At 41.2% G+C, this 16243-nt stretch overlaps 2 protein-coding genes across 4 annotated transcripts; both read left to right on the top strand.

Moving 5' to 3' along the window:
- The first annotated feature begins 235 nt into the window (after positions 1–235).
- On the top strand, positions 236–8681 carry LOC103147335 (SRSF protein kinase 2-like). 2 transcript variants are annotated; one of them, XM_007565616.2, is made up of 15 exons: positions 236–482; positions 1483–1759; positions 1841–1949; positions 2440–2527; positions 2741–2828; positions 2992–3098; positions 3189–3357; positions 3492–3517; positions 3629–3685; positions 4398–4758; positions 4909–5006; positions 6392–6499; positions 6578–6647; positions 6728–6820; positions 8171–8681. In XM_007565616.2, exons 2-15 carry the CDS (start codon positions 1540–1542, stop codon positions 8353–8355), a joined length of 1779 nt encoding a protein of 592 aa, XP_007565678.1. In that variant the 5' UTR covers positions 236–482; positions 1483–1539; the 3' UTR covers positions 8356–8681. The 2 variants fall into 2 exon arrangements, with proteins under 2 accessions (XP_007565678.1, XP_016533796.1); XM_016678310.1 differs by lacking the exon at positions 236–482 and having other exon boundaries at positions 1399–1759.
- Positions 8682–8888: 207 nt separating this feature from the next.
- On the top strand, positions 8889–16207 carry comtb (catechol-O-methyltransferase b). Of its 2 annotated transcripts, XM_016678342.1 has the most exons (7): positions 8889–9608; positions 10315–10400; positions 10545–10716; positions 15112–15229; positions 15381–15574; positions 15677–15808; positions 15900–16207. In XM_016678342.1, the coding sequence occupies exons 3-7, from the start codon at positions 10546–10548 to the stop codon at positions 16077–16079; spliced, it is 795 nt and encodes a 264-aa protein (XP_016533828.1). In that variant the 5' UTR covers positions 8889–9608; positions 10315–10400; position 10545; the 3' UTR covers positions 16080–16207. The 2 variants fall into 2 exon arrangements, with proteins under 2 accessions (XP_016533828.1, XP_007565677.1); XM_007565615.2 differs by lacking the exon at positions 10315–10400.
- The last annotated feature ends 36 nt before the right edge of the window (positions 16208–16243 follow it).

The raw sequence follows: 16243 nt of genomic DNA, 5'->3' as shown, positions 1-16243 counted from the left end.
GGTGCTCGAGTAGGACACCTAGTGGTCAATAAACCGAAGTGCCACTGAAGCTGACATCAAGTAAGTGAAGTCACTTTATTGCAGGTCTTACAAGGCTTAATAACCAGTCATCATGTTTTAAAAACATTAATTTACTAGTAGGCAACATAACTATCATGGCTTGGCTTGGCTTCCCCCAAAACAGCGGCAGCAGTCGTGGCAACTCTTCTAGCTGCCGCGAAGTGAGCCTGCTGTCTCTCCAGGCAACAGCAGCGGCGGCGCCCTGCTATTCCTAGACCCTCCTCTCAGACGGAGGAATGATGAGCAGAGCAGCCCAGGACTGAAACACTCCAGTCCGCCGCGCTCCGCTCTGGTGTCGGCCTCGCTTCGAGTCCCACCTCACCAGTATTAATTACTTTTCACTGGAGAAGCTGCGTCATAATTTCAAAGAGCCGACAACAACGCGGCACCTCTGTTCGACCTCCCAGAGAGGAAACCACTGGGTAATATAAACTTTCATTATTTTGAAAGAGTAATGCGTGAAAATAACAAAGTAACACAGTTTTACATTAAAATGATAAACATTGTTTTCCACTAGAAACTTTCTTTCTTCATAAAGACATTAGCTAACTTTTTAAGAAGCAAAGTACGAGAAGCGAGGATAAAAGGCAAATAAAGTTGTAGCAATACAACAAATTTAAAATAATGTACTATTTTTGAACTTATTTTATACATTCAGTCTTGGCTTTGGTAGCTGGTGTGTAATGTTATCCTGTATTGGTGTTCTTTGGTACACTTCTTTCCTCTTCCTTCTTCAACAGTTTGTTTATTCTGTGAAACAGTAATGCACAAAACCAAAAGTAGCATTCTTCTCACTTAATTAAAAATGCTCAACAAATCCAACTAATGTTCAAAATAGTTATGATTCAACTACAGTATCAATACAGAAATGTGTTTATTAAGTAATTATTGAGCATTTTTGAATTTTTAAAGTTAAACTATCATGAGGAATCTTACACAGTTTAATCCAAAAATGTGCCTAAATTTAAAAGTTTGTCAGTTCTGCAATGAAATACCAAATTAAAGTTGTTAATGGTGTTATAACAAGAACAACTAATAATTGGGATGTTTAAATGTCTAAATTCAGCCAATGTAATCTCCTGTGGACAACATTATCTTTCGACTCTTACAATACTTAGTCTTATCAGAAATGACAAAACCATGAGGTTTTCAGAGACCAGAGAGTTCATATCAGGAGTTCATGTTCACAACAGAGGCTCCCACAGCAGCAGTTATGCAAGCCCAAGTAGAGTCTGGTTGCAGCTGGGCTGGTGTCAGGGGCTATTTACGTTGACATGCCATTCATCCAGCTAAAAATAAAGATACACGCTCATTGGCCCTCTTAAAATGTCATTCCACGCAGCCAGTGGGTGTACGCACAGACCGCCATGGAAGAGATGTACTTGAAGTTTCTGAATTTCTCAAAATGCCTTTTCATTTCAGTCTTTCCAAGTGCTGCCGTCGCAAAGCTCCACCCAAACTGATCGCGCTCCAGTCAACATGTCGTCATCCTACGCGGCCGCCATATCGGCCCTTCTTGCATCCAACCAACCGATCCATCAGCCGTTCTCAGAAACAAAACATAAGAGTAGCAGTAGAAAGAGTCCCACACCCAGCAAGAGCCCCCAATGCCCTCCGTCTTTACAGAACCACGCTGCTTCACCGGAGCCTCTGGGATCTTATGAAGAGCAGCAGGAGAATCCTCCAGACTACGGCATTGGTAAGAAAGATCCCAGCAATAAATCCCAGCGTGCCCTGTGACATCTTCACTTCTGATTTCTATCGACCGCTTTGCTTCCAGGTGGTTATTACCGGGTAGAGATCGGAGAAATATTTGTCGACCGCTATCAAGTCCTTAAAAAGTTGGGATGGGGTCACTTCTCCACCGTGTGGCTCTGCTGGGACATGGTGTGAGTAAATGCTTGACCTTGTAGCTTTGCATCAAGTTTAATGGTACCTAGTCAGGCTAAAAGTTTTATTTCTATCATTTGAAGTTTTCAACAATGTGTCGCATTGCAACAACCAACGTAATCCAGTCTAGTGGATCTGTTTCCTGCTTTAGAAAAACATCTTTTCAGCATGCTTCATTGTGGAGAAGGTGGCTTGAAGGTCATGTATTTTTATTTTGGTTTCGTGAGACTAGAGCAAATTTTTTTTTTTCATGTTTGCTGAAGCCCCTAATTGGGGACTGGAAGTGAGATTTCAACAATTTCAAAGATTAACCACTGACAATTATATGCGACTCTGTATTGTTCTATGATGTTAAAATCTCAAAAAACATTAGTTGTAACATGACAATTGTGAAAAATCCCAAAGGGGTATGAATAGTTTTGCCAGCAACTGTAAGGAACCGAGATGGTTGCTGTTGTTGTCATTTTATTATAATTTTTTTGCCTGCAGAACGAAGCGCTTTGTGGCTCTGAAGGTGGTGAAGAGCGCTGAGATGTTCACAGAGACGGCGCTGGATGAGATCGAACTGCTTAAATGTGTCAGTCTGAGTTTCCACTTCGATGCGTCTCTAAGCTGCCGTTTGTCTTTTTCAAGCATTATTTAAAATTTATAGTGAAACAACACTTTGCAACAGCTTCTATTTTGTCGTGTAGTCTTTTGTTTTTGTTGTTTTTATTTTATTTTTCTTTGTTAAAACCAAACGTTATTTGACTAAGCAGATGACGCATCTTGTTTTTCTTTGTGCTACCAGGTAAGGGACAGTGACCCCAAGGATCCCAAGCGTGAGAAAATCGTGCAGCTCATCGACGACTTTAGAATCTCGGCTCCGACTGGAGAGCGTATCTTTTACAGAACAGGTCGACGTTGCTCCCAAACGATTTTGTTGCGAGGTGTTGCTGGACTTAGCAGGTTCCGCTTTTATGCCGTCGCTGCAAGAAACCCTGACATCACTTCTCTATAAAAAAACAAAAACAAAACAGAAGTTCCTTAGCTGCAGGTCAGACGTGTGCATGGTTCTGGAGGTTCTCGGCCACGAGCTTCTCAAGTGGATCGTCAAATCCAACTACACAGGCCTCCCCCTGCCTTGTGTTAAGAGCATCCTCAAACAGGTGTGCTGCATTTTATTTCGCTGTACGTTATTTACCCCGCTGCGTTTCGCTTCTGACTCGGATCACTTCAATCTGTGCATTTTATTGCAGGTCTTGCAGGGTTTAGATTACCTGCACACTAAATGCAAAGTCATCCACACAGACATCAAGCCAGAAAACATCCTCCTGAGAGTGGATGAGATTTATCTCAGGAAGCTTGCAGCCAACACAAAGCTGTGGCAGTTACCCGTTCCTCCTCCTCTCAGCGGCAGCAGCTCGGGTTTGTGCACGTCTTTTGAGTAACTGCTTTGACTCAATAAATTTCAAGAATCAAGGTTGTTTTTTTTTTTTTGGTGTAGCACTTGTTGACGGTTGTTTGTTAGTCTCATATTCGTTCTTCTCTCTTTCTGCCAGTGAACAGAGACTCCAGAGAAAAACAGGTGTGCAACTTTAAAATGAACTCTTCTGGAATAATTTCAGTCTTTTTGTGACTAGATTTATGCTGAACTCTGTCATGACCTTTGTCTTTCCTGCTGCTGCTCTTTCCTAAGAGCGTGTTCAACTTGTTTGGGAAGCTGACGGGGGTTCTGCACAGCCTTGGCGAATGGGTAAGCCGACAGACGCCATCAACCCTCTGGCCGTATTTCCTGCAGATTTCATATTGGTTTTCACTGTTTTGTGGATAACACTCTGCTGCAACCAGATCCCTCTCAACTTGCCATCCTACATTTCCACCCACCTGTGTGAATTAAAAGCTTGATGCACCTCAAACCCAGTTTTCCAAGGGATTGTTTATTTGCTATAAATGTAATATGCACATAAGCCATTTTTGGTTTTTTTAGCTCTCGATATGTTGGTACATTTCCTGCTACACGGCAGATAAGTTGTAGAAAACCAGATAGTTGTCAAGGTAGTTATTTGAAGTCAATTTCCTTTGTCCAAATTAGGAGAAATATGGAGAAGGCTTTCGTGCTGCAGTGGCTCTGTCTGCTTTAGGTCAGAAGAGACAAGGAAATGTTTCGAGGTTCCTGCAGCAGCTGCTGTTGTGGTTACGCTGTACTTTGCTGTTAGCAACGCTTGGTTCAACAGTTCACATCAAAGATCTTCCAACAGGGTTTTTAATTCTCAGTGTGTTTTTCCTGTCGCGGCGTCCGAGTAAAGGAATCAGTCGGGTTGGGAACATGGATGGCGCAGAGTCGACTGAATTTACATGGTTTGCTTCCAAGACAGACATTAAGCCGACAGTTTACTAAACTGCTTTTAATCACACAGTTAACGCTCACATCTGATTGTTTCTGACTATACGACTGCCGTCCCCAGTCCAGCAAGGTTTCCAGGAATCCGCTGAAGCAGCTATCGGCAAAGGACAAAAACCGTCCGGGACAGAGGAGTCCGACTGAGCAGAAGACAGACAAGCCTCATGTGACGTTTTCTGAAGCTGCCGCTTCAAGCACGCACCACTTCACCGGTAACTCAAAGCTCAGAGGTCATAACCTGAAGATAAGGAGGCAGACTCTGCTGTTGGAAGATGGACTGGACAGTGCTCCACGCAGCCACAGGTACTCCATGGGCTCGTGTCCAAACTTCAGCATGGACGCTCCGGCCTCCGGCTCCAGATCCGTGCTGTTCCACCAGACGTCGCACACCGAGCCCGTCGCACCTCCGGCTTCCTCAGCTAGAGGTCAGAATCACTGTTTACTGCTACACTTGTATAAAAAAAAAAAAATCACTTAAGAAAAGCCTCAGCTTGGTTAATGTATTTTAATGATCTGCGTTCTTATGTCTTTGACCAAGTCATTGAAGTTTCTTGAAATATTTTTCTGCATTTCAGGAATCGGTGACTCAGATGTTCCTCTGGACGTTCTGAAGCCTCACAATGCCGACAAAATTGTCGTCAAGATTGCCGATCTGGGCAATGCCTGCTGGGTGGTGAGTGATTAAAGTAAAACACAGTTAAAATGATTTAAGTGATTAATCTTAGTTCATTTTTAATGATTAAATTGATGACCCTTACTCTGGATTGGTATTTATAACTTCTTTTTTTTTTTTTTACATGTAGTGAATCCGAATCTGCTCACCATCAAGACAGTTAACAAAAAATATACTTTGCTTTCATGTCTCACTTTATTCTCTAACTATACGAAATTCTGAAGAGATGAAGAAGATGAATAGAAGTAAGCAGTAAAATTATGGAGGTTATCTTCAGTATTTTCTAGTTTTAAAACAGTATGTGAAAGGTGGACATACTGAAGTAACTATCAGTGTTTAAATGTTTCAATTCGAAACACTTAAATTGAACATTTTGAGCGTTGCTGTCTTTGTTTTTCTGTCTTTGTTAGTTATTGAGAACCTCCAGAAACATACGTTTTACTAATAGAGGTGAATCTTAATGAATTGAATATCAAAAGATCTGAAAAAATAAGATTGCATAAAAGCTGTAAGAAAAAAAATCTGCCCCTAAATAGTTAAGGTGTGTGAGATTTTTCTGTTTTTGACAAGTGGCCAGACATCAGACTCTTTGTAACACTGACTATGTGCCGTTTGACCAAATAAATCTGGATGAATGAAGTTAAAGCTGAAAAGTGAAGTTGTAGCCTGCACCGTCAGAGATCCTAAGAGATCTCCATGCTTAAGAAGCTAGCTGTCCACAGAGAGCTGCTTCCTATATACATGGATGAAAAGTCCAGCTGGAAAAAAATGTGTTGTTGATAAAGATACAACAGGGAAACAGGAGCCTTAGTAGGAATAATAATTATTATTATTCTGACGTTTTAATCTCAGAATTCTGATCCTCTGATTCAGAAGAGGAAAGTCAGAATTATAAAACAAACAAAATCAGAATGATTTTATTTTTTCAGTGGCCCCATCTTCCACGGTTTTGGGTTTTAAAAGTAACAGCTTGACACATATAACTGACTGTTATGAATTTCTGTAATTCGTTCTCACATTTTGACTTGAGTACCCTAAAAAAGATTTTCTGTGATATTCTGATTTATTTATCTGACCCTGATCTTTCAATCTTGAATCAAGACAGTAAGATGAACCAAGTGAACTTCAGACCATAAACTACTAAACAAAAAAAAGAAGAAGAAAAAAAAGAAATGACCAAGGGTTTAAACCTTATAGCTGTAGAAAACCATCCATTACAAACAAGACGGAAATGAATCAATTTAGCAGAAAAACAAACAAACCTTCACATCCTGGTTCTGAGCTGCAGCCCGGTCAGAAAAGCCCAGCCCGTTACGTTATGTTTAATCAAGCAGCTGTGGGCTACAGACTGCAGGATCATATTTGCAGATCTTCTCTGTTTTCAGCACAAGCACTTCAGTGAAGACATTCAGACCTGCCAGTACCGCTCCATAGAGGTTCTGATTGGTGCGGACTACGACACGCCAGCTGACATCTGGAGCACCGCCTGCATGGTGAGTGAGACAATAGCAGTAACATTATTCCACTGCTGGAATAACTTTATTGCTATTGTCTCCTTGTGTCCTCTGAAGGCCTTTGAGCTGGCTACAGGAGACTACCTGTTTGACCCGCAGGCAGGAGCCGCGTTCTGCCGGGAGGAAGGTGTGTGTTCAGCTACTTTACCACCAGTGTGTTTGAGATGAATAATATGAACATTAAGCAGAATGTTTTCACGTCCGTAGATCATATTGCCCATATCATTGAGCTGCTCGGACCTCTTCCGTCCCAGTTTGCCCTTTCTGGGAGAAAATCCAAACAATACTTCAACAGGAAAGGTAAAGTTAAGTGTGTTTTTTTTTAATATAGACATTTCTTTGTGCCCTATCTCTTTTTGTCTTTTGGGAAATTTTAGTTTTAATATAATAAATTTTGAATACATACATAATTTATCTTGTATAGCACAAGAAAATACACGAGCAGCATTCAAAATATATGACAAAATGATTGGAGAGTTCACTTGTTAAGGCACATTTAGCATCTTCTGTTAGCGATGAACAACATTAGCATGGCTACAAAATTGTATTGTTGCAAACTGACACACGTGCTCTTCTAAGAAAATGTTAATACATGCCTGAGATATAAAGAAACACTTACATGAAGATAATATCAGCATTTATTCTCAATTCCTTTCAAAATCTCCACTTAGGTAGCTTTTGCTTGTTTTACTTCTCCTTTCATTACTCAATTATTAATCGATTTATTAGTGTGAGTACTAATAGGTTAATTGTTGATTGTTTTAGTGATTAAATCTAATATAATCATTCAGTCTCTACCTGAAGTGTTAATACTGAGATGCTTACAAAGATAATTTGCCATTCAGAGAAGCTTTGGAAGATTCAAGACTGATAAAAAATACACACATATATTTCAGTCAGTCAATTAACTGATGCAGCTTATGATCCAATGTTTCTAAGGCTTATGACTTTGCTGCTACGAGGCGCTGCCCTCTGCTTCGCATGTAAACCTCAGTGAGACGTTATCCTCATCCGTTCACTGCAATATGTTGATGATAATCTGAACTCTGGGATTTCTGAAAGCTGCCAGCATTTCAACGTCCAGCATCGCCCGTAGCAGACTGGGTTTGTTTCAAAGGTCAAGGGAATAAAGCGCCAGCCTCTGCTTTACGCTGTTCAGCCTTTTGTGTTTTCCGCAGAAAAGAGCCGCTCAGCCTGAGCTGACCCAGATATTTCTCAAGGTGGATTTAATATTTTTGTTTTGAACAGTCTTTGCATCTCAGCGCTTTGACTTTAGTTTGATGTGCAAACAATGAAACGACTCTTTCTTCTTTATCAACACGACCTGATAAAGTTAGCCTGTGCTCCAACACAACCTTTGAGTTCCTGACTGACCAATAATCAGTCAGAGCTTAAAATTTACTTATTTCTCCCATCAGCCGTTTTTTTTTCTCTGCATTTCTGTTCTTGCACAATCCTGCTTTTTATTAGAATAACATTTTTAAAAGCCCGATTCTCACTCAGATTTGTAAAATGCATGAAATTTATTCAATCTGTTTATTTTATATGGTTCTCTTGCTTTTACTGGACCGTATCGACGGTTTATGATATGAGTAATTACAAAGTCAAGCTGGTCTGAGCAGCCAGAAACCCCCTCTCCCCTCTCTTCAGGGCAGCTGCGGCACATCTCCAAACTGAAACCGTGGAGCTTGTTGGAGATCCTGCTGGATAAGTACGAGTGGCCGCGAGAGGAAGCGCTCCAGTTCAGTTCGTTTCTCCTCACCATGTTGGAACTGCAGCCAGAGAAAAGAGCCACAGCTGCTCAGTGTTTGAAACACCCCTGGGTTTCCGCCTAGAGACGCACCGCAGCACCGTGTCACCAGGGCCATCGTGCAAGAGGAAAAAATAGTCAGTTTCTGCCAAAAACTCAGAAATTTTAAAATTCATCTCAGAAAATTTTCTAGAAATTTCTGAGATTGGAAAGTCTAAAGTTTGCTGGGAGGAAAGAAATCTGAAATTTTGAGCATAATCTCAGAAGTTTTCTAGAAAAAACAACAGCAAGAAGTAAAAAAAAAAATTGCTGGAAAAAAATCTGAAATTTTGAGCTAAATAGTTTATAGAAGCGAAGCACGTTGCCATTTCTGAGTTTGAAAAGTCAAACATTTGCTAAAAAAAAAAAAAACTAAAATTTTGAGATCAATCTTGGGCAAAAAAAAAAAATAATTTCTGAGTTTCAAAAGTCAAATTTTATAATTTTTCCTGGAAGATTTCTTGAGATTTTTTTTCTCAAACTTAAAAAAAAAAAAAAAAATCAGAAACTTCCTTTTTTTTTTTTTTCGAAAATTTCTGAGATTATTCTCCAAATTTCAGTTTTTTTTGTTTTAATGTACTACTTTTTTTCTATGTACAAAGACCCAGATACACTGTTGTACACATGAGACGATGTCTGGTAAAAGGGACTCCGCCTGCTGTAGTTGTTTGGTGCTGGCATCAGTAAAGACACTGGCACTAACTTTCTTTTTCTTACATTGATTATTTGCTACTTTAATACTTTTATGCCACAGATATCAGAGTCTCAATGTTGCATCCACTTTGTGTTTCTCCTTCATCTTCCGTTCTTCCTGGTGTCTCATATTTTAACATGACCATAAAAGACTGAGAATTCTGGGAAGCAGTGTTCATAAAATCTTAAATTTTTACAATAAAAACGTGCAAGAACCACTCTGCTCCAGCTATTATTGGAATCATCCAATTCAAGCCAAACATCTATAAGAGTAAAGCTGTAATCTCCACTCCAAAGATTCCTCACATAAGACTAAAAATAATAAAAGCTGTGACAGATGTGTCTTGTTTTCCGCGGCCGCGGTGCGTAGAGATTTCAGCAGGCTGCACATTCCTCGCATGCCCACATTTCGGTGCAGCTCTGAGCAGAGGAGGAGGGGGGGATGGAAGGAAGACGAGGGAGGAGTTAGCTTCATGTAAACTCAGGCATATGTCCGCCTTTCAAAAGCACATTTTCCTGGAGCAGCGACGAGGTGAGAAGAGGACGGAGGAACTCCACCTGATCACACGGGTGACGTATCTCGTGTTAGATCGTCAGGAAGGCACGGTGAGTCGATTCATGGTTACTCTTGAGTTACTTTGTTAATGTGTTGCTAAAACGGCTGCGTGGTTCAATCTGGATTCATGCCTTCCGCACTTAGAAATGTGTTCATTTGAAGCAGATTAACTTGTTAATTTGCAATATTTTGCCACAAGAAATATAGTCAAACAGCCTTGCTGTCTCTGTGTGTTTGTGTGTGTGTGTTTTTTTGTTTGTTTTTACAGCAGCTATAATTTAAACATTGATTGTCAAACAGGAATGACTAGTTGAACAGTAAAAAAGAAAAAAGGTACCAGTTTTGTCCGGCATTTCAGTACATTGAGAAGAAAGCCTGAGTAAAAGGTTAAAGTCTCAGTTTTGTGCCTTTGGGTGACACAGCTCTTAACCCCCAGCCAGTTGCCATGCGACTCAAACTCTGAATCAAAAGGGATTACCTCAGCTACCACAGAGCTTTCACAGCTGCATTATTACTCCAAGGTAGTCGGGGCTTTTTCTCTCCTCGCTTCTTTTCCAGAGAACGAGTTCTGCTTAAGATTCAAGCTGTGCTCTTCTCCTCTCTCTTTTCCTTCTTTCCCCTCCCTGCTTCATCTGCGCTCAGGCTGCAGATAAACAGCTTCTAAGTGTGGGGAAAGCAGCTGTTTGTTACAGATTATTGCAGCTCATTTTAGCTACTTTCTTCCCAGTGGTGTATATATTTTGTGTGTGCGTTCAGATTGGATGTGGCAGCGGCAGGAGCAGCTCCTGCATTCTACCCTGCATAGTAAACACCCATCTCATTATCTAAACACAAAGGGACAAGTAGGGCGACAGGAGACACGAGAGTCCCTTGATCTTTCCTCTTGCACATTTTTTGCTCTTCGTTTATCACTGTCTCTTTCAATATTGCAGCACTGCACACTGTAACAGTACAATTTTCTTTCTTTTTTCCTTTTATTCTCGCAGGATGTGGCTGGCTCTGCTCTACGGTTGTGCCGGCGGGGCCGCTCTGCTGTACGTGCTGTACAGATGGGTGATTCCTTCTGTCGTGCAGTACCACGCGGGACTCGCGCTCATTTGGCACGACACCATCGTGGAGGGATTGCTGAACGCACTGACCCAGACCACGCGTCCTCAGGTGTGCCTTTGCTAGATGCTCGCCGAACACGATAAACAAACAAAACCTACGTCGAAGGTGTCAGAGTGTCAGGAAAACTTTTTTAAGAAAAAGATTTCCCTGATACTAAATGCTCCAAATTACCTGGTTTGTTTTCGTCTCAGCAGTGAAATGCAATGCCTTGCAAAAAATATTCACATTCTTTGGAAGTTAAGTGGAAGGAAAACGATACACGAACATGTTGCCCATTCTTTGTGAAACGGCTCAGGTTCAGTGAGATTGTTTGGAACAATTTTCAAGTCTTCCATAGATCCTTAGACGAAATCGGGTTTTAACCGGAAGATGAACTTCTCACCCAGTTTTAGGTCTTGTGCAGCTTCAGAGAGCTTTTCCTTTCAGGACTGCTTTGTGTTTAGCTCCATCCATCTTCCTGTCAACACTTCTGCTGATGTGTAGTGTTGATTTCTAGCATTTGACTTGTGGAAAAAATGTGTTTTTTATGTTTTCTCATCTCACCATAGCATTTTCTTCTAAGTGTTTACAGTGCGTCTTGCAGGACTCGTGGCAAACTGTAAAGTTTTGTGGCTTTCTTTTATCAGTGGCACGCTTGTATGGAGGCCAGATTTGTGAAGTGGACAGCTAATATTGACTGACTGTACAGACCTTAGCAGCTCATCCTGAGTTACCATCTTGGCTGTTTAGGTGGGCGGCCATGTCTTAATATATTCTCAGTTGTACCAGTTTCTGTCATATCCAGTTTCACAGGATGGCCTGAACATGGCTCATTATGAATTAAAGGGGCAGTAGTGTGTAAATGTGACTTTTTTTAGCTTTACATCGCGTTACAATGTTATTCCCCCATCAAAAACGTACCTGGAGTGTTTCTTTCAGTCTTTCATGCATGTTTGAGAAATCCTTCAATCTCCCGTAGCAACCATTCGGGTTCGTTGAAACTCTTGCGGAACCGAGTGTTCCCGAGCTTCTGCGTAGCGGAGCACTCCTCATCCATTATTGGTTCCTTCAAACTAGCAGGAGCAGCAGCAACTAGCAAACAGCTGGTGGAACTGCGCATTCGCTGAGCTCATCATACAAACTGTTTCTCGGTGCTCTGACTTTGCCTTCAGCACGTCAACGTCGCTTCGCCAAACGTTTACGGAGTTCCGGAAAGAGCAGAAGCTTCTTAAAGAGACAGAGGTCCAATTTCAAGGCATTAAACTGCAAAGTCACATTTCTTTTAAGTCATTTAACTTTTATAACAACTGGATATAATAACGTTACTTGATTGTACTATAAATTGATACTTTGTGGCTGGAAAACACATAATGCTGCCCCTTTAACACATTTTATTTTCTTTATCTTTGGGATGGCCCCTGGTTTCCAAGATGTTGTTTGCTCACTAACCGTGGCAAACCACAGATCGTCATGGCAACATGATGCATGTAAAAAAAATATCCCAGCCTCTTCATTTGGGTTCACTCTCTTGTAGTCGAGAGTGAACTTGTAGGAAAAGACACGAGGGAAACTTAAAAACTCTCAAACCCGTCGTGTCGAGATGATCCGTTCCGTTAAGGTGTTTGAGCCGCGGCAGGACAGATGCATGCTGGGACTCCCTCCTGTCAGCTAAGAAAACAATTCTTGGGCTCAGCAGGCTCAGCAAAACTGCAGAGATGTGCTGAGCTCAGCGGTTTCGTTGTCTGAGCCTTCTTAAAGCTCACAACTTGGCATTAACGGTGTGAAACCTTACTCCCAACACGGCGAGCCTCAACAACCCAGGCTTGACTGGTGTTTGTGCAGTGAAGCATATCAAAATAAAAACACCTGCCTCTGAAGATAACACGAAACCCTTCCTGCAAGAACAGAGACGCCTTCCAAATAGTTTCCACGCTTTCCAAAGACTCGGTTCCTCGTTCTCCCTCCTTTCGTATCTTTACGCCTTACATTCACGACGGCTGAATGTAGATTCTGCTGCCTTAATATGTCAGCGTGTCGTCATGAATAGGGTGAAAGAACGGCTCAGGCTTGAGGGGCATTACGCAAGTGTGGGCTTGTGAAATATTTTCTAGTTTGCAAACAGAGGAAGTGAATGCAAAACAATCGCACAGCAAACACGGCTCCCTAAAACTTAGAACATGGAGAGAAGTTGGATACTTAGTGAAAAGAGAGACGGCTGATTTTCAAACGATTTTAAATCAAATGTAGAGTAACCAATGACCAGAGTAATTGGTTGTCATGATTTTTATTTCTTCTTCAACCTTTATTTGACCCGAAACAAAAAACATGTTGTCATGATTTTACCTTAATTTTAACTGATTATCTTGTAGAAGCTTTTTTACTTTTGTGTTGGAGATGTTTGATCTCAAGGAGGGTTTTTTCCCCCAGTTAAATAAAATTTGAAGAGGAAGAATTCAGTCATAAAATAAATTTGCTCTTGTCTTTTAAAAGCTTACGGTCCTTTTTTAATTTCATGCAAGCACAAACTGACGACGACAACTCATGTAATCTGGAAAAATACACTAAAACACAGCTGCTTAGTAAAATCTCTAACTCCTACGGAGTAGATTTGCCCTTATTTTTATTTTTTTTTTAGCGTTCATGCTTCTTAGAAACTGGTATCGAATAGACTAAATGATGTGGCAACCAGTTGCTTGACATGTTGCTCACGTTGCTCTGTTGTCCTCGGGGCCAAAAAGAAATTCAAGAAATTTGGATCTTGTTAAATTGTTGTTTGTATTATAGCTACATTTGCAAATAAGATATTTTTAGTGTATTGTTTTTGATCACAGTGTTACATTACTAGATTTGATCTTTCTCCTCTGTAATCTCTATAAACTAGATTAGAGTTGTAGTTATTTTTTTTAAACTCAGCTGTTCAGTAAACGTCTTTCCCACTTCTTGTATGCTGATTGAACTCTTTCAATTTTTCATACAATACAATTGGTTAAATGATTAACAGATTTCTGCATTATATGTTTTTGCACAACGTTTATGAAAATGACTACATTAGGAACAACAGCAGGGATGTAAACAGACACTAGGAGGCGCTACAGTACCCACCCCTCTTCCCTCTGAACAAAAACTATTTTGCCCGACAAAACAGATGTATTCTGTTCTGCTGTCGCCACTTTCATTGCTATGGAAACCAACCTGCAGAGCTGAATGTTATTAAACATCTGCGTCAGACTACACACGGCTATTCACTTAAAATACACACGACGGCCTGTAATGAATCTCACATTGCTGGTGGTTCTACGTGGAGCGCCCGCCACCGAGCAGCAGAGCTTTGAGCAACTTCATTCCTGTGCCAGATTCTTTTAAAGACCCAATCAATTCTTGTCGAGGTCCATTTAGTGAAGGCGTTTAAAGTTGAAGACTGGAGGGATCCGTAAAAGTATCGGCTCTCATCGGACCTCAGACCTCTGCCCAATGGTCGTCCTTCAAACAGGCATCGATGGTTCGTGGTATTTTACTCGGCCGTGCTTCTTGTTCAGGTGGCTACCATTGATTTAATTTGGTCTTAATTAGATAAAATAAAAAGTTTGCACTGTTTTTTAGAAACAAGAAAAGAAAAGAAAAAGACTCGTCATTTTTAGAACACAGTATCTTGATGAATATTGATTGTGAGCTAATCTTATAAGGCCAAGTATTGATTGTAAACAGAAAGAGAGCGGGACTTCATGGGTCAAAGGGCACCAAAACACCGTGTGTTAGAAAAACGGAGGGCAATCCTTCACTCCATCATCAACTCTCAAGCTCAGCAAAATCCCGACTTGTTTCATGTCACTGCTTTTCTTTTTTTAAAGTTCGCTCTCTCAGTATGAGCTGTCATTTCGTGGATGGTTTGTCATAAGCAAGTTGGGGGGGAAATGTGTCGCATTCAGATTTGAATGTGTGAGTTTATGTTGAGATGTTTCTTTTTGTTTTTTTTATTGCCATATACCCAAAATGAAGGGAATTGGAGGCTATTTATCACACAGCCGATTTATCGCTTTCTTGGTTTTAAATGGTTACATTAGGAAATCATCATAACGCCTGACGGCATTTCCACAGGAGAAATTGCTAGACTTTGAGAATCCTTTCATAAGGAACACCGGTTAGCTAACAAGCTAACATGTAGCTGATGAGCCAGTCACTGAGCTGGCCAGCTGATTGGACAGTGTGCAGCAACAGCAGCAGCAAAAAGGCTGTAATGTGACTTTAAGAAAATGATAAATATACAACCAGGCTTATAAATATTCCAGTTATCATATCCCCCATAATCATGTGTAACACTGGTCTGGCTTCAGGAGGAGAAAAGGTTAACTAAATGTGATGGAAAACAATAAAATAGTTTGTTTTTTTACTCTGTGGGAGGTTATTGACACAACTGAAAGTGATCCTGTTTTGTTTTTTTTTTTTTGCTTTCTTGGCTTCCTGCAGCGGCTGTTGGCTGCAGTGCAGAAGAACGCCACTAGAGGGGACCCTCGCAGCGTGGTGAAAGCCATCGATCAGTTCTGCAGACAGAAGGAGTGGGCCATGAATGTGGGAGATGAGAAAGGTGGCGACTTTTCTTTTCTTTTCTTTTCTTTTCTTTTCTTTTCTTTCCTTTTCTTTTCTTTTCTTTTTTTTAAGTTCATAACTCTGTTCTTTCATGAAGAAAAAAAAATATTTCCTTTCCGATACGTTTCGATTCGTCCTTCGACCCCCAGGGTGCATCTTGGACTCCGTGGTGACTGAAGTGAACCCGGCGACGGTGCTGGAGCTGGGAACCTACTGCGCCTACTCTACCGTGCGCATCGCCAGCCTGCTGCCTCCTCACGCCAAGCTCATCACCCTGGAGTTCAACCCACACAACGCCGCCATAGCTCGCCAGGTGATCGCTTGGGCAGGACTGGGAGACAAGGTAAAAGCCTGACGTCTAAAGCGAACTATGAGCACGAGGGGGGGGGATAAAAATAAAAAATCCACTTCTGGGTCACGTAGCCGAGTGTTTTCTTCCCTCTAGATCCAGTTAGTAGAAGGAGCGTCTGGCGACTGGATCCCCAAAATGAAGGAGAAGTTTGCGATAGAAACGTTTGATTTGGTTTTCTTGGATCACTGGAAAGATCGCTACCTTCCCGACACAAAGCTGATGGAGGTGCATTTGTTGTAACACACTTCAGTTCGGATTGAAATCTTCCCTGTTCATTCCACCATGACACAGTTCTTGTTTTGTTTTTTTAAATCAGGAGTGCGGTCTCCTCAGGAAAGGCAGCATCCTGTTGGCAGATAACGTCATCTGCCCCGGAACGCCCGACTACCTGGAGTACATCCGCAACAGCCCCCGGTATAAGAGCCAGTACTTCAGATCCCACCTGGAGTACACCAAAGTGGAAGACGGTTTGGAGAAATCAGTTTTCTTAGGGTAGATATTCAACAAAAGAGCCTCAGACACACATTTCAGGATCATCCACCAGACATAGAACAAGAAATCCCGTCTCTTTTTCTAATGTAATGAAGATGTTGACTTGAAAATAAAAGTACCATGAAATACAAATGTAATGTTGCGTTCTTTGTTATGCTCGTTCCTTAA

The sequence above is a fragment of the Poecilia formosa genome, unplaced genomic scaffold (assembly GCF_000485575.1).
Source record: "Poecilia formosa unplaced genomic scaffold, Poecilia_formosa-5.1.2 Scaffold180, whole genome shotgun sequence".
NCBI lineage: Eukaryota > Metazoa > Chordata > Actinopteri > Cyprinodontiformes > Poeciliidae > Poecilia > Poecilia formosa.
The sequence above is the reverse complement of the archived record's forward strand: the minus strand, read 5'-3'. Positions and strand labels throughout refer to the sequence as shown.